The sequence below is a fragment of the Nuphar pumila genome, unplaced genomic scaffold (assembly GCF_984573655.1).
Source record: "Nuphar pumila unplaced genomic scaffold, dmNupPumi1.hap1.1 HAP1_SCAFFOLD_211, whole genome shotgun sequence".
In the NCBI taxonomy this organism is placed as follows: domain Eukaryota; kingdom Viridiplantae; phylum Streptophyta; class Magnoliopsida; order Nymphaeales; family Nymphaeaceae; genus Nuphar; species Nuphar pumila.
Genome location: NW_028323221.1, coordinates 28,846 through 49,696, shown reverse-complemented (window position 1 = coordinate 49,696; position 20,851 = coordinate 28,846). Strand labels below are relative to the sequence as shown.

Below are 20,851 nucleotides of genomic sequence, written 5' to 3'. Positions count from 1 at the left end.
GTGATCGTTCCCCGATGGATCCTGCCCAGAGGGCTTCGGCCTCATGCCTCGAGACAGCGAGTCTAGACATCTGGATGACTCTCTCTGGACCCACTGCCATGCACACACCGATCCACTGCATATGTACAGCCTGCAGGCATACAATGGCCCAAAGTGGCTCAAATCAGGCCAAAGGTGATACCTCACATACCATGCCATTACAACAAACGCGCGGGCTTTTGGGAGCGCGACAACATGCTAAGACGCTTCCTCTATGTACATAGCTGAAAATTCTACCTATTTGCTCTATGTAACCTTGGCGGCGAGTCTAAAATCGTGACCTTGGCCGCCCATTCTTTGATATTGACACGGCACGTCGTTTTAATCAAGTAGGTGGCATTTCTGACACCATTATGATGTAGGAATATTCCTGAAAATACTCAGAAAGTAACCCGCTTCAAGGTGACGTCATTACTTAAAGACACAAGCATCTCCATTTCATTTGTATGAAATGCACTATAATGTATGACACTGATCAAACCAGCAGCATTGGCATCAACAAACATCACGCAGCCCATGGAGAAGTGCCCGCACCACTACCACCACAAAAACAGACATGAATCTGTCGCAAGATAGGAACCTTTTGACTTCTGTCACCCGAGGCACACGCATTGTGACGGCTTAAATGCGAGCCAGATGCATTCCATGCTGCAGTGTCTCATGGCCAGGGCCTGTGGCATTTGAAAGGAAACGCAGGGAGTTAAGGCAAACAGGAATCATGCTAACTACAATGCCCGAAGACACATTGATCATACAAAATGCATCACACATTCCGTCTTACGTTTACTTTGCATCAGACTCTGACAGCGTGGCTGGACATCTATTGCACAAAGATGGCATCAAAGCACCAGCAAGTCCAGGAACCTGTAGCAGGGGCCATACCTCATCTTTTACGTAGAGAGGCACCCCTGACGAAAGAATGAGCATGCATAATATAAAAGCTCACTCAAAGCAGTTAGAAAAATGGTTCGCATCTGGAAGTAAACAGACGTTAATTCATCGTTGATGGTCTCGCACGTCCCTGGTCTTATGGTTGCATGCCTAAGAAGCCTACAATAAGTCAGACTGGTCCAGGTACGCTTGCTCGGTTGATGTATTGGTAGTACTGAGTGACAAGTCGTACTGGGAGTTGCCGTGTAGCAAGATCGTTTGTCGTTGAAACCAAGTACGTCAGCGTATATGTGAAACGTCGGAGACTTGATCCTATTTATCCCCTCAACATTACCCACCTGGTTTCCTTCAGATTCCCTAAGCTGTCTAAATGGCAGCCGTTGGGCCATGCATCGCCTGGTACTGAGAAAGTGTACCTTCCTCACATCATGCAAGGGGCCGTCACATTTTGCCTGGAGGAGCAAGCATTATGCAAGCACTCCTCTGCCAGCATCGAGCTGTCACTTGTCAGTGCTGCTCAGCAGATGACTTCGAAGGAGCTCAGAACTGCTATAAGACGCTCAGAACTAATATAAGAACCAACTAGAATATGTTTACAATCCACTCCTTGCTCCTTGAGATGTATCTGGTATATATCATGCGTGGATCTAGACATATACCAAGTAAGTGTTACTTAGGGGATCGTAAAATCGAAAATCTTCAAATATGCAGTAAGGCAGTCACCTGAGAAACATCTACAGAGACATGGACACATGAGTCAGCATTCCAAATGTGCCATCCCAATGACATTACCTGTAGAATGGCAATGTGAGGGTGCAGGACTATGGGTTACTCCAACGCATCGTGACTTTCTAAACCTTATTCAACGATGATGCCGTTTACAAACAGAAAAATATTTATATGCCTTCAGTTATAGGCTCTTTTTTGATTTCACAAGCTTTCCCACAACATCAGAAAGTTTGTGGCCGAAGCTCCAATGAGCAGGCTTCGTACAAGATGGGTTTATTCATAAAGTATTCATCAGGTGCGAGGATGTCAAGAGTGTTTACCAGTCACCTCACGAGCCTTAGATGCATATTTCACCTTGCACACCTGCACACAGTCACACTACCGTTCCTCGCCCTAAGGCCCTGAAGGCTGCAGCAATTTGCGTACCTGTGCGCTTGCGTGGCCTTGTTCTATGCCGAACATCGCGTCTGATGCGCCATTCGTTGATATGCCGTTGGAAAAAGTTCATGTTCCCACATGCTCGCGAAAATTGAAGGCTCTTAAGCATGGGATCACTTTCAGAAGTCAGGCTATCAGTCATGCCTTAGTTACAGTTCGAAGTGACTGTCGGGGCCTCCACTGCAGGTTCTGGCACAACTTGTGAAGGTCCAGCGCGGCTTTCACGCCGCCAAGATCGTGGCATGACCAACACAGACCTCCGCTTCGCAAAATCATAGAGCCGCTTGAATGACTTCTCCATGAAGGCCATCTGCGACAGGAATGTCAAATACATGAAAGACCCCGAGAGAATGTAAAATGCGATCTCTTGCTTTCTCTGATAAACCGCCAACCGAGGCGCTCGAGTTGTTGAGGCTGTTGGAGCTCTCGTAGCCAACGACGAACGTAACGGTGAGGATCGCAAAATCGAAAGCCATGCGGACGGCCGCCAGCACAATCTTGACTCTGGCGCTGCTGACGGTATCGTTCTCAAAGCCCGTCAACATCGTCGTGACAAACTCGATGCTGGCTGCAATGGACACCACGACGAGTAGCACTTGATAGCTGTCGCAGCGGCTCTTCCCCTCCCAGCCGCACTCGCGTTGTCTGATCAGATGATAGATCTCAGCGGCCATCGAGATGCCGGTGATCGCGTCGAGGGACTTTGCAGAGTTCGAGAGGGCCTCGACCACGATGGTGGACCACGTCACGTCGTAGGGGTACACCCGGGTGGCCACGACGAGGGGGTTCGCATGCTCATCAAGAACAACTGTGTGAGTGGCAACGCATTTACACATTATACATGCGTGAGTATCCGCTCCGTTCCCAGGTCCGCGATCCAGATATGCGCAGGTGTACCGCGCCCGCGTTCAGGGCAGGCGTGCTTGTCCCAACCACTTGGGGTGCATGCCTTATCTTTGGGAGTGCAACGTTTGTGAGCCTTTTGGACAGCTGTTGCTCTCTAGCTTGTACTGCAGTGATTGTGCCTGTCTATGCAATACAACAACACATAACTGTGAAATTCTCACCTGGACTAACTTCCCAAAGGACATGAAGGAACGTTATTGGTCGGCTGTGGTTGATCTCGTTTCTTGCAGGGTGAAAGGCGACGAAAAGAAAAGGAAAAGAAAATCAGTCGAGAATCACGCCAGGTGCACGCAAATGAGCACTACGCCGAAGAAGACGTGTCAAGGCAGGTCAGGCTATTGTGACTTAAAGCTGATCTAGTACGGTGTATGCTTTGCTTCAGGTGGCGGTAATGGTATCAAAGATTCCCAAGAAGTACTTGGAGTTGCAAATATACTTGTGCATGCATCCACAATGTATTGGCACCTAGTTCCACTATGTGAAATGGACTCCATACCGGCTAGGTACCCCGCTGCACCTGATTTATACCGAGTTGCACCAGCGCTACACCCAATATGCAACCAAGCGTGCTGGAACGTCACCTGGTCAGCACCTTTGGTGCGGCGCCAGAACGGCTTGGTATCACGGCGGTGCGGATCCAGTTTCATGATGATGTGCTACTGTTGAAAGCGATACAGTATCAGCAGAATTAGTCGCGCTCCTGAAAGAGCTTGCAATAACCAGGACGTGCCAGAACAAACATGCCAATGTAGCACCAGAATCTTGATTGGAACGGGATTCGGGATTGTGAGACCAATGAGGTGCACAGCGCGCAGAACGTCAAGGTACTGACGATCACGATGAGACGGACTTTGTAAAAAAAGTAACGCTTTTGCTCGTCCAACGTGTGTCGCAGAGCAAAGACCGAGGTAATCTGGGTCACCACAATGAAGATGACGGTTGGAATTGTAAGTGGAAGTGCGAAATGTGTCCCCCAGCCATTCATGATGATAAGCAACGGTATCTGCATTCATGCACCAGAGCTCTCACAGGACTGAAAAGGTGGTGCAGACAGCGGGGTTAGGTAGCATGGCCGCTACATTACCCAATCATGAAGATTCGCAATGGTATGTGCATTCATGCACCAGGTAGTGCACTCAGCGGGGTTCGGTAGCATGGCCGCTACATTACCTTACTGCCATGACACGGCCAGAACACTGCATCACACGGGCAGGCAGATTGCGCCGTTGAAATGACGATGAAATGTATTTTATGATATGTAACAGCACCGCATCCACGGAGATACTTCAATGCATCAACCGGGAATCACGCCATTGCCCTGACCAAAGAACATGCGCGCCAACAGTTGATACTCCTATCTGGGGCACAACGATTCAAGTGTATGCCTGAGACCAGCTCTGTCCCTCTTCTTGTTGGCGCCGCCTTTTGCTGGGCTGACTTAAACATTGCATATTATTGTATGGCTGAGCCCAGGCTAGCAACTTCCAATGTGGCAGGGCAGGGCACGGCTACAGCCATGCATTCCACCAACAGCGCTTTGCCAGACTCTATACATGTGTGCTTTGCGGGTCCAGATGCCCAAAAATGCATGAACATTGGGTACACAAATGTCAAACCCCGATCCGACCAAGGACTGTCCGTCAAGAATCAAGGTCAGCGTTATCCCAGCCTGTGGGTCCAAGCGCCTGCAACTGCCGAGGACAAATAATTTGGTCGAAACCGAATCTGGTACTGCGCTGACAATTCTGCCTGAAGAGTCCCAATTGCTTGCTTCCTTGGCTTGTCTCACAGATGGGCGGCCTGAGCTGTAGTTTTCTGACGGTTTATGGTGGTACCTTTCATGCCTTCCTCAAACCGTGTCTCAATCTTTATTGTAGCGCATAACCAAGGTCAACGAGAATGAGCTCAAGCGGCAACAGTGGGACCGCGCTCAGCGGCGTTGACACCGCTTGTCACAATACAGATTAGCATTCTTGGTCCTTCACAGATTCAGGTATGCTTGCCTCAGGTGAGCTAACGGACGCACTGATTCCCAAGTAATTCTTGAGGTTGCCAATGTCCATGTGGATGCGGTAGTGTTGTAAAATGAGACATCATCACATCACATACCGTACTGCCGCTGAATATTCAGACGAGATAGCCAAAACTGGCCGTTTGAAAAATGATCAACTTTCAAATCTCCAGAAGAACTTGGTAAAAAACTAGTGATTTTTACTATCTAATTTTTGGGGCTACCACGATAAGTATTCTGGATACATTGTACCTACAGCTCAATGGCTTGCGGGATACGGACAAAGTTTGAATGTTAGCGTGTTTGAATAGTTAGCGGCGATACGGTAGCTTATGGCAGGAAATAGTCAACAAGCAGCCAAGACAGCCAATTGGAAGAGATACATCTTATTATCTTATTGAATGCCAGCACTCGGGGATACATCAATATGATCATCACCAGCATCATCACAAACATGTGGCCACACCTGCAGGATCGGGATGCCATGGACCAAGAAGAGGACCTTCCACGGGCTGGCAAGCCGTCTCTGAATGAGCTCCACCGAAGCGCCCAGCACCTTACAAATGGTCACCACCTGCAGGCATGAAACACAATCGTGTAAGGCCTGGCGACCACGATGATGTCTCAGCGCAGATATCGAAACATACATCAATTGTGATTTATGATTTGTGAATATTTAGCATTGTGCATGGGATCATGCTGCTACTATTGGACGGTGTCCATTCGGGTACAATTCGTTTTAAGCTAATAGGTACCAATGCGTTTTAAGTTTCACGAACGTGCCATTCTTTGCGACTCGACGCAACACCCCTCTCAAATTGTGTCGCTACGTTATGGAGGGATGCGCACCATCCATGAAGTATGTTCTTTCCTGATATATCAGTTTCCACTGTGTACGAGGGGTAATATTATGGTAGACTGTGGTGCCAGAAGTAGGTCGGCTTACAAGTCCAGCCCTGGCCTGAACAGGTAAAAGAAGCAAGAATAAACACAGTACCGCTTCTCAGATTTACCACTCGTAACTTTATCGTTCTCAAACGGTAGTTGTTGCTCGTCTCATGAATGTTAACGACCGAAGCTTGATAACGAACCCAACCCTGTGGACCGTCAGGACCTGACATCACATAGGACACTCTCAAAGAGCTCGGTGCGGTGGCCTGTCCTAGCTTGCATGTAAAAATTCCACGTAGTGACAACGCCCTTCCAAGGATGCTGCATCCCTCCAATTAGGCGCGAGATCGCCGTGCATGCGCGTGCTCTGGAGGCCGCCGACGTTGCTGCACACAAAGCGCTGCGCGCGGCAAAACGTGCCGCGGACAAGCAGCGTGCCGACGACGTTAACTCTGCGTGGGTGGATGCACCTGGCGGCCATGCCGCGTGGAACGCCCTGAAAACATCGCGACAAAAGGATGGCTCAGCCTGCACTGTTGATGCCCTTGCCTCGCCGACTGGCCGCGCTCCACACCTCCCACAGATGGCAAACTACGGGTCTTGCACGCGCATTATGCATCCATCTTCCACCTACTCCCCTCACCCAAACGCCAGCCTCTGCGGTGGACGCCAATGTCCTGGCCCACCATGCGCAGGTGGAAGCAGATGTTGCTGCCTGGCGTGCGCACCCCTTCCCCGATCACCCCTCCCTCGACGTCCCAATGACGCGGTGTGAGATTGCCGCTGCTCTCGACCGCCTGAAACGATATAAATCGCCCGGCAAGGATAAAATCCCTAATGATCTTCTCAGAGAAGGAGGACCTACGATGGCGCGCATGCTCACGCGACTCTTCTTGCTGCTTTGGCGCGTGGTGCCTGGTGAGTCGCGTCAAGGCGTGATCACCAGTCTGTACAAAGCGGGGAGCGCACGGACTGTGGTAATTGCCGCCCCATCACCTTGCTGCCTACGATCGAAAAACTGTTTACCTCTATCATGGCGGCACGCCTCGAGCGCCATGTCCCCCTCCACGACCACCAGTCTGCCTTCCGTCGCGGCCGCGGCACCATGGATCCCTTGTTCGTTTTGCCTCGACCATCCTGCAACGGAAAGCGGATGGCTTGCGCACGCATGCGTTTCTCTTGGATCTGAAAAAAGCTTACGACCAAGTCTGGCATGCGGGCCTGTTTCATAAACTGCACCACAAAGGTGTCAACGCCAAAACTTGGCGTCTCATCTGGGACATGTATGCAAAAACTGAAAGCGTGGCTGCCCTGGACGGCAAGCACTCGGACCCTTTCCGCTCACTGCAAGGGGTCGCCCAAGGTGATCCCATGTCGTGCGTTCTTTTTAACGTCATGATTGATGACATCATCGCCGCTCTGTAGACTCGATGCGCCGCCGATGGCATCGCTTTGGCGCCCGGCCGCCACTCAGTGGCGCTCGTTGCTCAAGGCTATGCGGATGACGTGTCTTCCCTGTCCGGGGCAAGTGCGGGCCTCCTGCGCATTATTGATGTGTACCGATCTCACCTTGCTCTCTGGAAGGGAGAGGTCAATATCAAGAAGTCGTGTACGATTACCTTCCATGCGACAGGCCGCTCGGACGACTTGCCCCAGGCGATGCCGGCAGGGCGCCTTGGTACTGGGGCGATACGCCTCTGCCCCATGTGGACAAGGGTGAAATACCTTGGCGTCATATTCACCAGTGACGGCAAGTGGCATGAGCATGCCGCTTATGCCCGCTCGAAAGGGTACGCGGCGCTTGCCATGTGGAAGAGTACCCTCCGCAACAAGCGCATCAGCCTCCTGCCAAACTCGCTGTCATTACCGCGTGTATTAAGCCTTGCATCACTTACGGCATGGAAATGTGGGCGCCGCCGGCTGGGCAGCCTGCTACAGCCTTGGAGGGACCCCTGCGCGGTGCTCTCCGTGCAGCCATGGGAGTCCCGGTCGGAGACGCCCGTTCCCTTTACCCTGTTCACCTCATGCACTTTGACACCGAGATCCGAACCATTGGGTCTGACAACCGGGCAGCCCATGTCAGGTATTGGCAACGCGTCCGCTCGCTGCCTGACTCGCGCTTGCAGCACCGTGCCCTTGGCATGTTGGCCCCTTGTCACCCCTGGCTTCAGAGGGGTCGTGCGCTGGCGCGACGAGCTTGTGGCAGCTGACCCCGCGGCGCAAGTTGCGGCGACTCTCGCCGACGCGCCCCCGCCTCCGCCGCCTACGCCGCCTGGGCAAGACCCGCCCGCTCCGCGCGCGCCTAACCGTGCAATCAACGCTGCTGTCGCAAAAAGTGACACCACGCGCTACCTGGAAGCGTCCAGGCGAAAGGGTCGTCCGGTCCTCACGCTGGCTATGCGCCGTGCGCCGAGTTTGATGCCGCAGCCATACATCCGTGACCGGGATGTATCGGTGTGACTCCTGTTCCGCTGCGGGCGGTTCCTTCGTGACCCGTGGATTCACCTGCCGTGGATGCGGATCATCCTGACTGCCCGGATTGTGGGTGCTCTGTTGTCCCTCAGGATGGCTCTGTGCTTGACTCGATCGGCACTTTCCGCTTGTTCTTACATCGGCTTACGTGCTGCGCTGTTAATGCTGCCGTATGTTGTTGGTATCATGACGTCGCGCTGCGGTTGGTGCCTACTGCGGACATGGCGCGGGCCGTATTGGGGGCCCGCGCTGCGGCCCTAACCTATGGCATTCCGGAGATCTGCCTTCATGGGAGCGCAGCTGCCTGCCTTTCCTTGAACACCTGCTCTTCCCCGCGGCCTTGTGCCCCGGACAGGACCCCGATGTGCTCCATCACATGTTGCGAGCCACTCGCACGCTTTTCAATGCGGTTGGAGGCGTTGACTGTCCTTTGCCTCCTGCTTCATCGATCGGCCCAGTGCCGGCTCTCTTGTTCATGCCCGCTTGTGCGGCGGGAGGACAACCTTTCCAATATGCAAATGCGTCCTACTGAGACGCGGTTTCGCGGCACCTGCCGCCTGTGTTCCAGGTTCGGCCTGGGCATGAGGCCGAAGCCCCATGGATACATTTCCGTCGTCGCGTCTTGCGCGCCGAGGGCATGGCGTGATCCCCGATTGATTGATTGATTGATTTATTTATCAGCTGTGGCTGTCTCGCCCGTCGTCAACGCCGCCTTCCTTGGGCTAGGGTATCTCTGTTTCGTTTGTACATGTATCAAAGCACATGTGAATGCACTCAATTGGTCTTGGTGATCACGAGACATGGCTAACCTACTTCGTGAAAAATGGTTAAGCCCGGCCCGAGCGGTGAATGTCAAGCAGAAGCACAAGCAGCAAGCCATAAAGATGCGGCATCTCGGGCATCGCACGTAAGCAGTGCCAACATCGGACGTGCGCCGCCCGGTTATCGGAGGCTACGGGCCAGGTGCCGAGCCGTGGTTCACAAGGTCCGCCGGGTGGTGGGTGCGGGTGGTGTCACGGGCGATGCCAGGGGCGATGCGGGTGGGCATTTCCAAGGAGGCAGCATGCGCAACAGGGGATACCTATTGCATAGGTGATACAAGGTCTGATACACGCATTGCCGATAGCAAGTTTGGCTCGGAGTGCTAACAAAGGGTTCTGTAAAGCTTTGTAAAACTCAAGTGCAATTCAAGATGCCCGTTGCAGCAGGCAAAGGAGGCATGTTCTGCCCATGAGCAGTAACTTGTCAGAAAGAGGCCCAGGTATTTGACTCACGAGACTTGAGGTAGCGCGGCGGTGCCCCAATGAAAGCAATCAGCATCATCCTCAGCTACAAGAGCGCCGGCAGTGGTACTAAGTGAGCCAGATGGGTGGGAAACCATCGTGGGTGAGTTGACTACGTTGACGGCGCCTTTCCACAGGGAAAGATGGGATGCACAGATGCTGATGATGCGTTGCAGGCCTACGCGGGCTGTAAAGATGGAGCTGATGTCATATGCAAATTTGGCTTCAAAGCCTTTCACGACCAGGTCGGCATACGAGGACAGAAATGTGACGCCATTGGGGTTGTCTTGGGATTGCGATGAGATAGTCGATCATGATGTTGGATAAAATACATGACGTATGGAAACCCTGGGCGACCCCTTGCATAATGGGGAAGCAATGGGGAACTCAAAGACTGTGCCATCGAGGCGAGCGGCGCTAGCGCCCTTGGAGCACAGATCCCAGATGACGCACCAGGTTCTGGCCTTAAACCCAATGTGGTGGATTTTGCAAAGCATTCCCTTTTTTAAATACAATGGTGATGGGTATCATAAAAACACATTCCATATGAACACACTTTGTGACACGCGGTAGGTCATGGCTCCCCCCGGGGTGCTATGAAGGTGCCTCAAAGAGGCACTTTAACCCCTGACCCTTGAGACGCTCCGATGGAAAAATCGGGAGAGTGAGGGTGCTTGGGTCGGGCGACCCCAACTGGGGACCCTCAACCCCTCACCCCCTTCAACCGGATCCAGTTCGGACATCCATTAGACGTCAATTTGAGTTTCCGACATACCTACCTCAGCTGAATGGCCCCACAATAACCATGGAGTGAAGTAGACAACGAAACACATGCAAGGTCCAAGCATTTTGTTGCAATAGTGACTGGATGCGGCTTTGATGACCTTCGTTATCATGAGATACTTCATTCTAGACCAGGGGTGTCCCAACCCTAAGGGGGGGTTGGGTCGATTTTGGCCAAACTTCGACCCCACACCGGGTACCCCCCTTAAAAACCTGGACCCCTGGTCTACCTTCCGGCCATGGGTCGAGGGTCATCGTACGCCCTGACCTACCGCGTGTCACGAAGTGTTTCATATGGCAAAGTACTGATGAATAGGCTGAAGCCCCATAGGGTACGTGTCCACCGTTGTGTGTTGCGGCGCCCGGGACCTGGCCTGATCCCCGATTGATATAATTTTTTTAAATACATGTCTCTCAGACCTCAATTGAGGTCAGGGCCTGACATAAATCGATGAATGGGGAGTCACGCCATCTCCCCTCCGCCGTGAACCACGGCCTACCTGTTTTCAAAGCCAGCAACAATCAATTTGGATGCCATGTGCAGCAAGAATATGTCCAGTGGTAGACTTGCGTGTACCTTGCAAGAAAGGAGATAAGCCACAAAGTGAAAGAAGTACGCCAGCCCATAAAAGTGATCAGCAGCAGCTGACAAGAACCAACCAGAAATGGGCAATCGAATTGGGCATTCTGTGTGCACTTCATGGCTGGGCCCCTTCTTCCCGTGTACTCAGCTCTGCCTAGAGACCCTAAGTCTCATGGTATGGACTTGAGACCGAAGCCCTTTGGGTATGCTGCCATAGGCATCTACGTCTGCGAGCACTGCGTAGTGCTCGTTTGCGTGGAGCTGGTTTGGTCCTCGATAGATTTTCATTCCTTTTCTTCATAATGATCGTAATCACAGAGCTGAACATGCGGGATGTAACTAATAAAGCAAGAATCATGCATGCTCCCTCCGCCAATGCCGTCTTTCACCGCATGAAGGCCTCCCCTAGTTACCTAAACTTTGTCGCACTCCAGCCAGATCTGTCTCTAGGGACTGGTTTTCATCTTCCCTTCTTTCTTCCTTCTTTGCAAACACGGCTTCTTGCCTGTTGAACGCCGTTGTGTGCAGATGTTGGCGTGTTTTTTTATTTTTCATTGGTGCACCTGCCTGGACCCAAGCATGAAGGGGGAGCCCTTTGTGCAGGCTTGTTGGAAGGGCCTGCGACGTCGATTGACCATTGGCGGGAAACCTGATGAGCGCTTGGTTTAATTCTTCACACCTTGTCCGATTTCTTTTCCACCGCTGCTGCATCATGTGAAAGTGGTTAGGAGGCAGTTGACTACGTGGATGTGTAGTATTTTCCAAATATGAACTTTTCAGACACTTCCGGGTGGGGGCCCCGGGGGTGCGGAGCCTTACTTGGATCTCTACAGAAATTTCAATGAAGCTGCCAATGTACCGCTTTGTTATCCAAGACCTCCAACCACTTGTAGGAAGTGATCTGTATTAAGCCACAAGAAATGACAACCCACGGTGCAATGAATACAACCTGTGGGCATCCCCCAAACGCTCATCACAGCTTGCAGTTTTACTGAGAGGGACAAACTCGAGGTTTTAATTGTATGGATTCATGAATCAAGCAGGCACAATGAGGGCACATAAGGGCCCAGCTTGGCTCTTTCGGAGGAGTCATTCCCGCCACGGATCCAGCCTCGTCACGATACAGCTCAAAATGCACGAACACGAGCACGAGCATCCGATCACGAGATGCCCCATCTTCGCTGGCTCTCACTCTCTCCTGATCATTTGCATTGAAACTCTTCAGCATTACGGATTGGGCTTTGTTCAGCAGGCAACAAAGGTGCGACCTGCCACTCACGATATCAAGTTGTTGACTTTGAAGTGTCGTCGTGCAAACGCATTCGCAGTACAGAAGCGAGTGTACAGCTACGAAAGCTTCAACCTGTGATATTTGGGTCGAAAACCTCCTCTTCTATCAAATACCACCGACCTCGGATGTCAACGCTCAGGACTCATGACGCACGCTGCCAGCAGCAATTGCGCTTCGCCAAGCCTTTGAAGGATGATGCATTGCATACTCTTCCACGGACCACATCCCATCGTTGGCGGATTATATTGTAGCTGCAACTCTCGTTCCGTGGCCACTACTGATTGACGCATCGGGGAAGCTAGGCACTTGTTGCCAGGTATACTGAAGTTCTGTAGTTCTTTCGGAACTGGCGAAAGTCCCGCTGATTGTTTGGAACCACGGGGGAAACAGGCGCCGCCTGGGACGACGATGCTCTATTCAGTTGTTGTGCATTTTGCAGATGCTGAATTTGAAAGTGGTGTTCATCCTCGCCTGCTGGACGTTGGTCCTGAAGGTCGTGCCATCCGCTGCGATATGGCTCAGGCCTGGCAGCACAAGTACGATCTTACTTCGACTGGCTGTGGCGCGGCGTTACTCTTTCATCACTAGTTGTTAATGCTTTTATCATCGAATCATCGAATCACTGTTCAACTGTTTGTGTTGAAGTGGCACACAACCGCATTGGCAGGCGACTGACAGCCTCGGGAGCAAATTGGTGGCCAGGATTGGGTCACTCAAGATCAATATGAGCACACGGATGTTTTTGCCTTGAGGCCTCAACGCAAGTGAATTCAGATCAGACGAATAGGAACCGATAGAAAGATGTTATCAGATCAACTCCTGCTGATATCTTGTCTCTATGGAAACGCCCCGCCCCCGTCATTTGAAACGTTTGACTTATAGATATTTGGGAACTGCGCTTGCCGTCATTTATGCAGGAGAAAATGAGAGACGTGATGTATCCTGGCCAGGTTTGAAACCATACACTGAATCTGGCAGATCTGCGGATTGATGACCTGTGACAGTGGATGATGCGTGCAGCCAAGTGGCGCGGCGAGACCACCCCAGTGTCTCCAAGTGGCTCCACCAATCCTTGTGGTCTTGGTGCTTGGTTCCAGACGCAAAACAACACTTGCTACAATCCTAGTGCGCACCCCGATCCTCGCTATTCACCGAACGGGGATGCTATCCAGGAAGGACGCATTTGCAATCTGTTGAATATGGACTATATGAAGCCTGCATCTGGCATGCTTGCAGTCCATGGCTCATCAGGCAGCCTTCACAACACCATACACACAGGTTCAAATAGTTGCAGCCGCCCAAGCAATGTTCAGCGGCCATGTAATGATGTGTCGGTCCTTCGCAGGCATGATCTGCACAGTATGGTAGCATGGACTTGCTTGTTGGCGATCAAGGGCTGAAAGTTGCTCTTGCAGCTCATCAGAACCATGTGATCAGTGACCGGCAAGGACATGCAGTGAATCTTGATTGATACATTTTTCTAATTTTGTGATTCCTGGGGTTGATCCGCGACGAAAAGGCGTCATGTGCACAGAGTCCACTTTCCATACATGGCGTCCTATCGACATGCCAACACCAGATACTTGATTTGGAATGTGACATCCTTTTTAAGTAGTTCATCTCGTAGCCTGTGAATGTTTCTTATGGTGGAATGTGTGCAAGTCGAGTGAGCAACATATGCTCAAGTTGTTGTCCAGCTGTCCGAGCGTCGGGTCGCATCAAAACGCACTCTGTCTCGTGGGCTGGAGCCATGGAGCTCCTCTCATGCCCACATGTAGGCATACTATTCAACATTGATCACGCAGTCCCGATGGCATCATACCTTCCGCTTCCTGCAACCAGTCCCATGTATGCTACACATCGCGATAGCATTACCCTTGTCCAGCCTTGAAGAACATGTAACGCTATCACAGGTTGTCAAATGCCATTCTGAATCGTACATCAGTTGTGCACCTGCATGTTAGTATCTTTGACATAGTTCAAGTCCAGTTTTACGTCGCCACTGACCTGTTGCCACAGCACTTCCTGGCATTCGCATGATCTTTGATGTATGCAGGTAAGAGTTGCCCTGCAAGAAAGGGACTGATATGGATGAGATGTTCTCATGGATACTCACAATGCATGGACTCCGCTAGTGCGCTCCCTTCCCAGTTTCTGGATAGCAGCAATTAATTACCCGGTTGATGCCCGTAGTTCTTGGAGTCTCCAATGTCCATGTGGATGCGGTAGTGTTGAAGAAGATACATCGTCATCATGCCAAAGATTACCGGTCAACGGTTATGAAGTACTGATAGACAGATAGGGTGATGACAGCAACACTGCAGAGTCTGCAGCGCAGACTGGTAATGAACATGGTAGACGCTTGACGTATATCCACAGAACCTGCAGTAAAGAATTACTATTCCGACTCGCAAAACATTGCGTGTGTAGTCCTTTATGCCACACATCGGGATTTTGGAAGGTATCAAACAAAGAAATAAATCAATCGGGAATCATGCCATGTCCCCTGTATGAAAAGCCTGACATACATATAGTTTCCTATGATAAGTTTGAATAGCCAAATGGTCAATCCGACCAAGGACCCGGAACTCAGCATGAGAGGGGAAATGAAAGATGTTTGCGAGGCCTCGCTTTCAAGTACGGCTGCCGAAAATCACTGCCTGCTGAATGGTGGGATCGCCGTATGGCCAGTTTTGAGGCTAAAGGATGTTTGCACGAGGCTTGAGAGCGCTGCAGATGCATGATATGGCTTCTTGTACGGAGATCTTGGATTGCAACAATTGACGTTTTATGGGCCTGTGCACTGAGAAGGCAGGCACCAAGGTGTGTGTGATCTTTTTGCGAAGTCCTATGGGTGTGGCGTTGGAAAACAGCGGCAGACTGCGAGCGGAAACGCTGCCCCAAACGTGCTGTTCTGCGGGGAAATTTTGTGCTGGCAGTTTAGGTGTTGACATGTCAGGTCAGGCTATGGTAAGTCAGGCTGGTCCAGGTACGCTTGCCTTGGTAATGGCGACGGTAGCACCGATTCCCTTGAAGTTCGTGGAGTTGCTAACACCCATGTGGACATGGTACTGTTGAAAGAAGATGCATCATCATCAGTCGGATGGCATGTGGCCGAGGCTTTGTTCAATCTCTTGTAGTACAATTGGCATCCTGTGCAGGGTAACCCGAGGCCACGGCAGCCCTCTGTGCTTATGCAATTGACTTGCTCTTGAGCGATTCTACATGCTTGTTGCCTGTGGATGATGAGTTACTGTGGGGTGCCGTGCAGAAGTCTCAAAGTGTCCACACTTTCAACCATTCGTGGCCTTTGGCATGGACAACCGCGTTAAGGAAGTCGCCTGCGACTTTAGAAACTTGCAAAGCTGTGCGTTCCTACCATTGCAAACCCCGAATGCTTCTTGCTCTGCCTAGCTTGTGACAACACGAAGGATCGATGTGCTTTGAACCGCACACTTGGATTATTGATTGTTTCACTGCATGCAGGCAAAGGCGAGACATTAGAAACCTGCCGGTTGCTCGCCGTGTGCTATCCTTCGTCAGTTGGGGAGGTATACGATTACCGCCACCGTGTGAAAAGGCTTGGGAGCAGACGGCTCAACGCGCTGGAACAGTTTGACAGTGCACCCTACAACATGACCTCCCCACTGCCAGCATTCAACTCGAGCGATTGAGCCCTGGAGAACTTGGGGGATGCTGCATCCCTCCGCTTAGGCGCGAGATCAGCTCTGGCTGTCTCGCCCGTTGTCAACGCCGCCCTTTTAGGACTGGCGTACTTGTTTTGTTCTGTTCAAGCCCTGGAGACAAGCAAGATTAGTCCGGACTATGAGAAACGGGGACTGGACCATAAGGGTACCACGCATGCACCAAGGTTCACCACGGCAGTACCAAGAGATGGTACACGAGCAACGTCGTGTACCACTCATAAACCTTGGTACGCCATAGGTGCACTACACAACATGACCTTGTAAATGAAGTTTACCAAAGAAGTATAGTGAATCCATTGTTATGTGAAGACATCGCTCAGACGCAGATGAGTCAGCCTTGATATTGCCAGATAGTCAGCATGGGAGGTCCAGGGTCGGTGGTTCGGTCCCGAGAGGGATGTCTGGAGGCAGTCAAATCATCCAGACTATTTCAGAATAGGGGTTCTTCTCCTGACAGTGACAGTTCAGCTGCTTGGTCCCATTGCACGACAGCAATATCAAGGTTTCCGTTATAGTGTGGTACAGTTGTAAGAACCCGTTCTGCTCTTCGACCTTCAAATGGAACATCCAAGCCGTCTCTTGGAGTCTGCAAATGTGAACATGAGCAACCAAACAAATCAATCAATCGGGAATCATGCAAATGGCCATGGCCTGTACAGTAGTCCTTTCTATGAAGCATGGAAAGGTGAGGTTGCCTGGCTGGCTGCTTGGCTGGTCGGAATTTGGCCGGCGGGCCCGAATTCTTCAGTACGATTGTGGCAACAGGAACGACAAGGTACCTGGGACACGGCCATTTCGAGCTTTGAACCGGTCGTATGCGGGTTTAGGGACGGAATAGGTCTGACTGGAGAACAAAGTTCAAGGAACAGGTTCATGGTTTCAGTCAGGGACGCATGTGAAAGGCATTTGGGGTTTGGGCTGATGCTGTTGCTGCCTTCATGTGCGCGGGGCATGCTGTTTCAGCATGTTTTGGGGTAAGGCTGCGGAAAGGACGTCTAGTGGGTAAAGGGAAGGGACGTGAACCAGGGCATGCATGGACAAAGTCCACATGGTTATTGGCAACTTCAAGTACAAATTGGGAACCATTGAGTGCGCAACGCACAGGCGCTTGCTTTGGCAACCTTCCGGAGCTCGTCGACGGCATGGGGAAACTTCCGCCGTTCTGGCTCACCCGTGCAAGATGCTGCCGAGGATGGAGGACGTCCAGCTTGACGAAGCCCCTTGCAAAGCTGCGTGCACTTCTGATCGGTCAACGGCCTTCACATGCCGTACGCTAGCTCACGTGCCAGGTTCTTTGAGATAGTCACCAAAGCGGAATCAATAAAAGATTGTGGAATTCTCAAGCGTCTTCTTTGGATTTTGTTTTCTTGTCATGGGGACTCGCTAGGCGTGAGCGTTGTTCCGTGATCGATTTGAGAATGCGACTCGTGCGCAAGAGATATAAATATCTAAGAGAGTTGAGACTTGACAACACAAGGGCAAAGGACTGAGTGATCATGTCCATAATAACATGCCATCGGCAACATGGTGTTCCCTTTTAATTGGTATCGCACTCGACACTCGACGTGATGGCATTGTGGAGAGCCAGGGTTTGCTGACATCACTGACAAGCGATCATCGATCCATTCATGGTGTGCCAAAGGCGATCCATAAGCTGTCATCATAACTTGAGTCATGTTGACCAGGAAATGTCAAGACACGACACTGAATACTAATAGTGCTTGCTTGATGTGCAATTATGCACAAAGGGTTGCTTGCATGTTAGTCTTCCAAGAGGTGAATCGCCATGTGTCCTCAAAATGTCCCGGAGTACATGGCGAGCATCTCGGGTACATGATTGCGGGGATTCATATGAGTACGTGCGCATCTTTCTGTGATTTGCAGCGACGCTTGCCTGATGTGTAAGTAGATGCCGATGTGCAACTTCCCACTTCTACATCTGTCTTGCCGTGTGCAAGTTTGAGCCGCGAAGGCGCAGCATGTCGGATTCACGGGCTCTCAGTGCACTTCCAGCGACAAATCTACGCAAAGTCTTGGCAGACGATTACCAACACCTCCTCTGCGCTGTCGCGCAAAAAGGTAACACCATTTATCATGGGGAGCCGTTTCAAGAGATGACGAAGCAGTGGAGGATCTCAATTGTGTACTATGTATGTCAAGATGATTAACTGGCTTTTTTCATCGTGGTGACTGCTTGGGACGCAGGGATGCAAAGAGATACATGAGCTGATGACTGATGTTTTAGAACCACGGCATAGAACAGAACTGAAAATGACACATATGCTTTTGAAATGACTTTCGAACATTATTCACATGGATGTGGATAGGTCTTTGGGGCTCTTGCGGAAATGGCAGCATCCCTATCTGGTTGGTGCGCGACGATGATGTGCAGTTACGACATCCTTCAAGTACGCAGTGGCTCAAACATGCAGCAATATTGACTCATGATGGGTATATATTTTCAGTATTATTCTGAGGGTAGTCGCATAAACTGCCCCGGTACATTCAGCTTGCACGAACTTACAAGAGGAGCTTTGCAGGCTCGTTGAGAATCGGCCAGTTATCAAGAGAGGCACTGCTTGCAGCTGCGCAGCCGACATGAGAGGCAGTGTTATTCCATCCTCGCTGAAACCGTGAACTCGGTAACATGCCAGAAACCGAAGTACTTCATGCCAACCTCAACAGCATCGTCGCGAAACCGCGTACGTGCCACGGCGTGGTGCCACCAGGAGAAAGCAGCTCGCTGTCAACGCGCATGCGAGTTTCGGCGAATATTATCCTGACAAGGCTCCCTTAACGGGACGGTAGCTCGATGTCAGGCGGCGGCCAAGAGGAGGGGCGGCGGCATGGAAGTTGCCGAGACCATTCACCACCCAACAAAGTTGCCATCCACTCCAGCGCGGACAAAGCCCAATATCAAGCGCCCTGGGACCCAGCCATCCTCCCTCCTGCCAAATACCACTGCAAAGATACCAGCAGGCACAGTGCCAAAACTTGTGAGGCACTACACTCACCTCGCCCCCAAAGCGCCAGTGACCACCAGCCAGAAAAAGTCGCTGGAAGTTCACAAAGTCTGCGCACCGCCAAGCCGCGTGTCCCGGACATTCTTTAAGCGCAAAACTATCGCCGCAAACCTGCAGTCGGGGGCTCCCCCTTCGACAACGGCTGCTATCTCAGGACACGACCCTACACCTGGAGAGCCGGATGTCTGCACGGGCATGGTCAATGAAGCGACCTCCTCACTGCGAAGACACGCCGCACTCAACAACAGTACATACCGATCCACACGCCCGGCATTGATTCGCGGTGCACCACCCTTCACACGTCCCTTATAAGCAAACAAGCATGCCTTCCCCTCCACCGCAAAAGGTCTTTTCGGTGCGCCCACACATGCCAATTGAACGCAGATACGCTGAGCCCGGGTCACCTTTGCATAGATGCCAATGGTATATCTGTCCCGTCGCTGACGATCAATGTGCTGTTCCATTGCCAAAGTCAGGGCTTGATTGCTTTTTCGGCCTGCGCTGTGCAGTTCTTGCCCCTGTCTATGTGATGCTGATGCCGACGATGTACCTGTATAACAAAGTATTTGCGGTTCCTGCAAGTGATTTTTGGTGCTGGTGCTGGCTTCGCTGTCACATTTGAAGCTCATGGATTTGGATTGATCACCGGAGGATATTGCTGTTCCTAATCGGAGCGGTTCCGCAGGTGTCTGCTGGGAAGATCGAGCTCGGAACTGCGACATCGTTAGAGAGGGCGTCGGACAGCTGGGGGGCTCGTCTGCGAGCTCGGGACTGCCGCACCGCTAGGGGAGGCGTCAGACAGGTTGGAACACGTCTGCGATGCATCGGGCCCTTCCCATTGCCTGAGCGAAGATCTCGTTATTCAGCTTGCGTTGGCACCAGAGCAAGGCTCGGCGGGTCCGCTCATTGGGCCCCCCATCGAGCAGCCTCCCTGACTCGTAGCCCCTCCGTCATCGTGCAGTGTGAGGTGTGCAGCAATTCTAGCGTCCTCCTCTCGGGCGAGGATGACGAGGATCTGACTCGCAGCACGGTGGAAATAGAGCGCAAGCTGCATGAAGCGTTTGTGAGCCGCGATGCTGGCGAGGCTGCTGTAGCACTGATTCAGTGCTCCGCAAGCATCGGCACCGGCCGTGACTCGCACCAACCTCCTCCAACTCAGGGGCTGCTGACACGTTCACAGCGCGCCCGATTGCAGGCTTGTGATGCCTGCGAAGGCCCTGGCCCCGACTCGTCCGGTCACGCGTCTTTCTTCTCACTCCCAACCCCACCACTAGTCAGCCCACAAAGGCCAGACTCGACCACCGAGCCCACAACCGTTGCGTCAAGTCCGGCCACCACTGCTCAACACCCTATTTCCAGATTCCAAATTTCTTCTGACCTTTCAGCTCCGCCGTCGTCTGACCACATGCTTTCCCTTCAAGCCGCATGCAGCATCAGAGAGGCATGTCACGCCATAGATAGCTCCCCAAGCTCTGCCGCGCTGGAGGTGGCAGTGTCAGCAACGCCATGTGGGCCTGCCCACATCCTCTCCACATTGCTCACCCACGACACAGATAGCTCCCCCACCTTCGCGACTCATCCCAAAACTTTCACATCCGCAGAGAGGAGCGCTCTACTGGGATCGCATTCAGGGAAAAGCAGTGCAGTTGACACCCTGCCAGTGTCGCCCGCGCACTCACGCTTGTCGCAACGGACACAGCCGTCTGCTCCCGCAGCAGACCCCGTGCAAGACTGGCCGTGCCTTGCGACCTCTGAGCATGACTCAGATCACAGCGTACATTCGATGCACTCGGCATGGCGTGCG

General features: G+C 52.0%; 1 protein-coding gene across 1 annotated transcript; it reads left to right on the top strand.

Annotated features, from left to right (window-relative positions):
• The first annotated feature begins 10,038 nt into the window (after positions 1-10,038).
• LOC149810776 (uncharacterized) lies at positions 10,039-16,375 on the top strand. Its single transcript, XM_089994132.1, has 7 exons — positions 10,039-10,116; positions 12,252-12,287; positions 12,757-12,853; positions 13,338-13,442; positions 14,374-14,451; positions 15,589-15,684; positions 15,804-16,375. Exons 1-7 carry the CDS (start codon positions 10,039-10,041, stop codon positions 15,989-15,991), a joined length of 678 nt encoding a protein of 225 aa, XP_089850258.1. The 3' UTR covers positions 15,992-16,375.
• Positions 16,376-20,851: the final 4,476 nt, after the last annotated feature.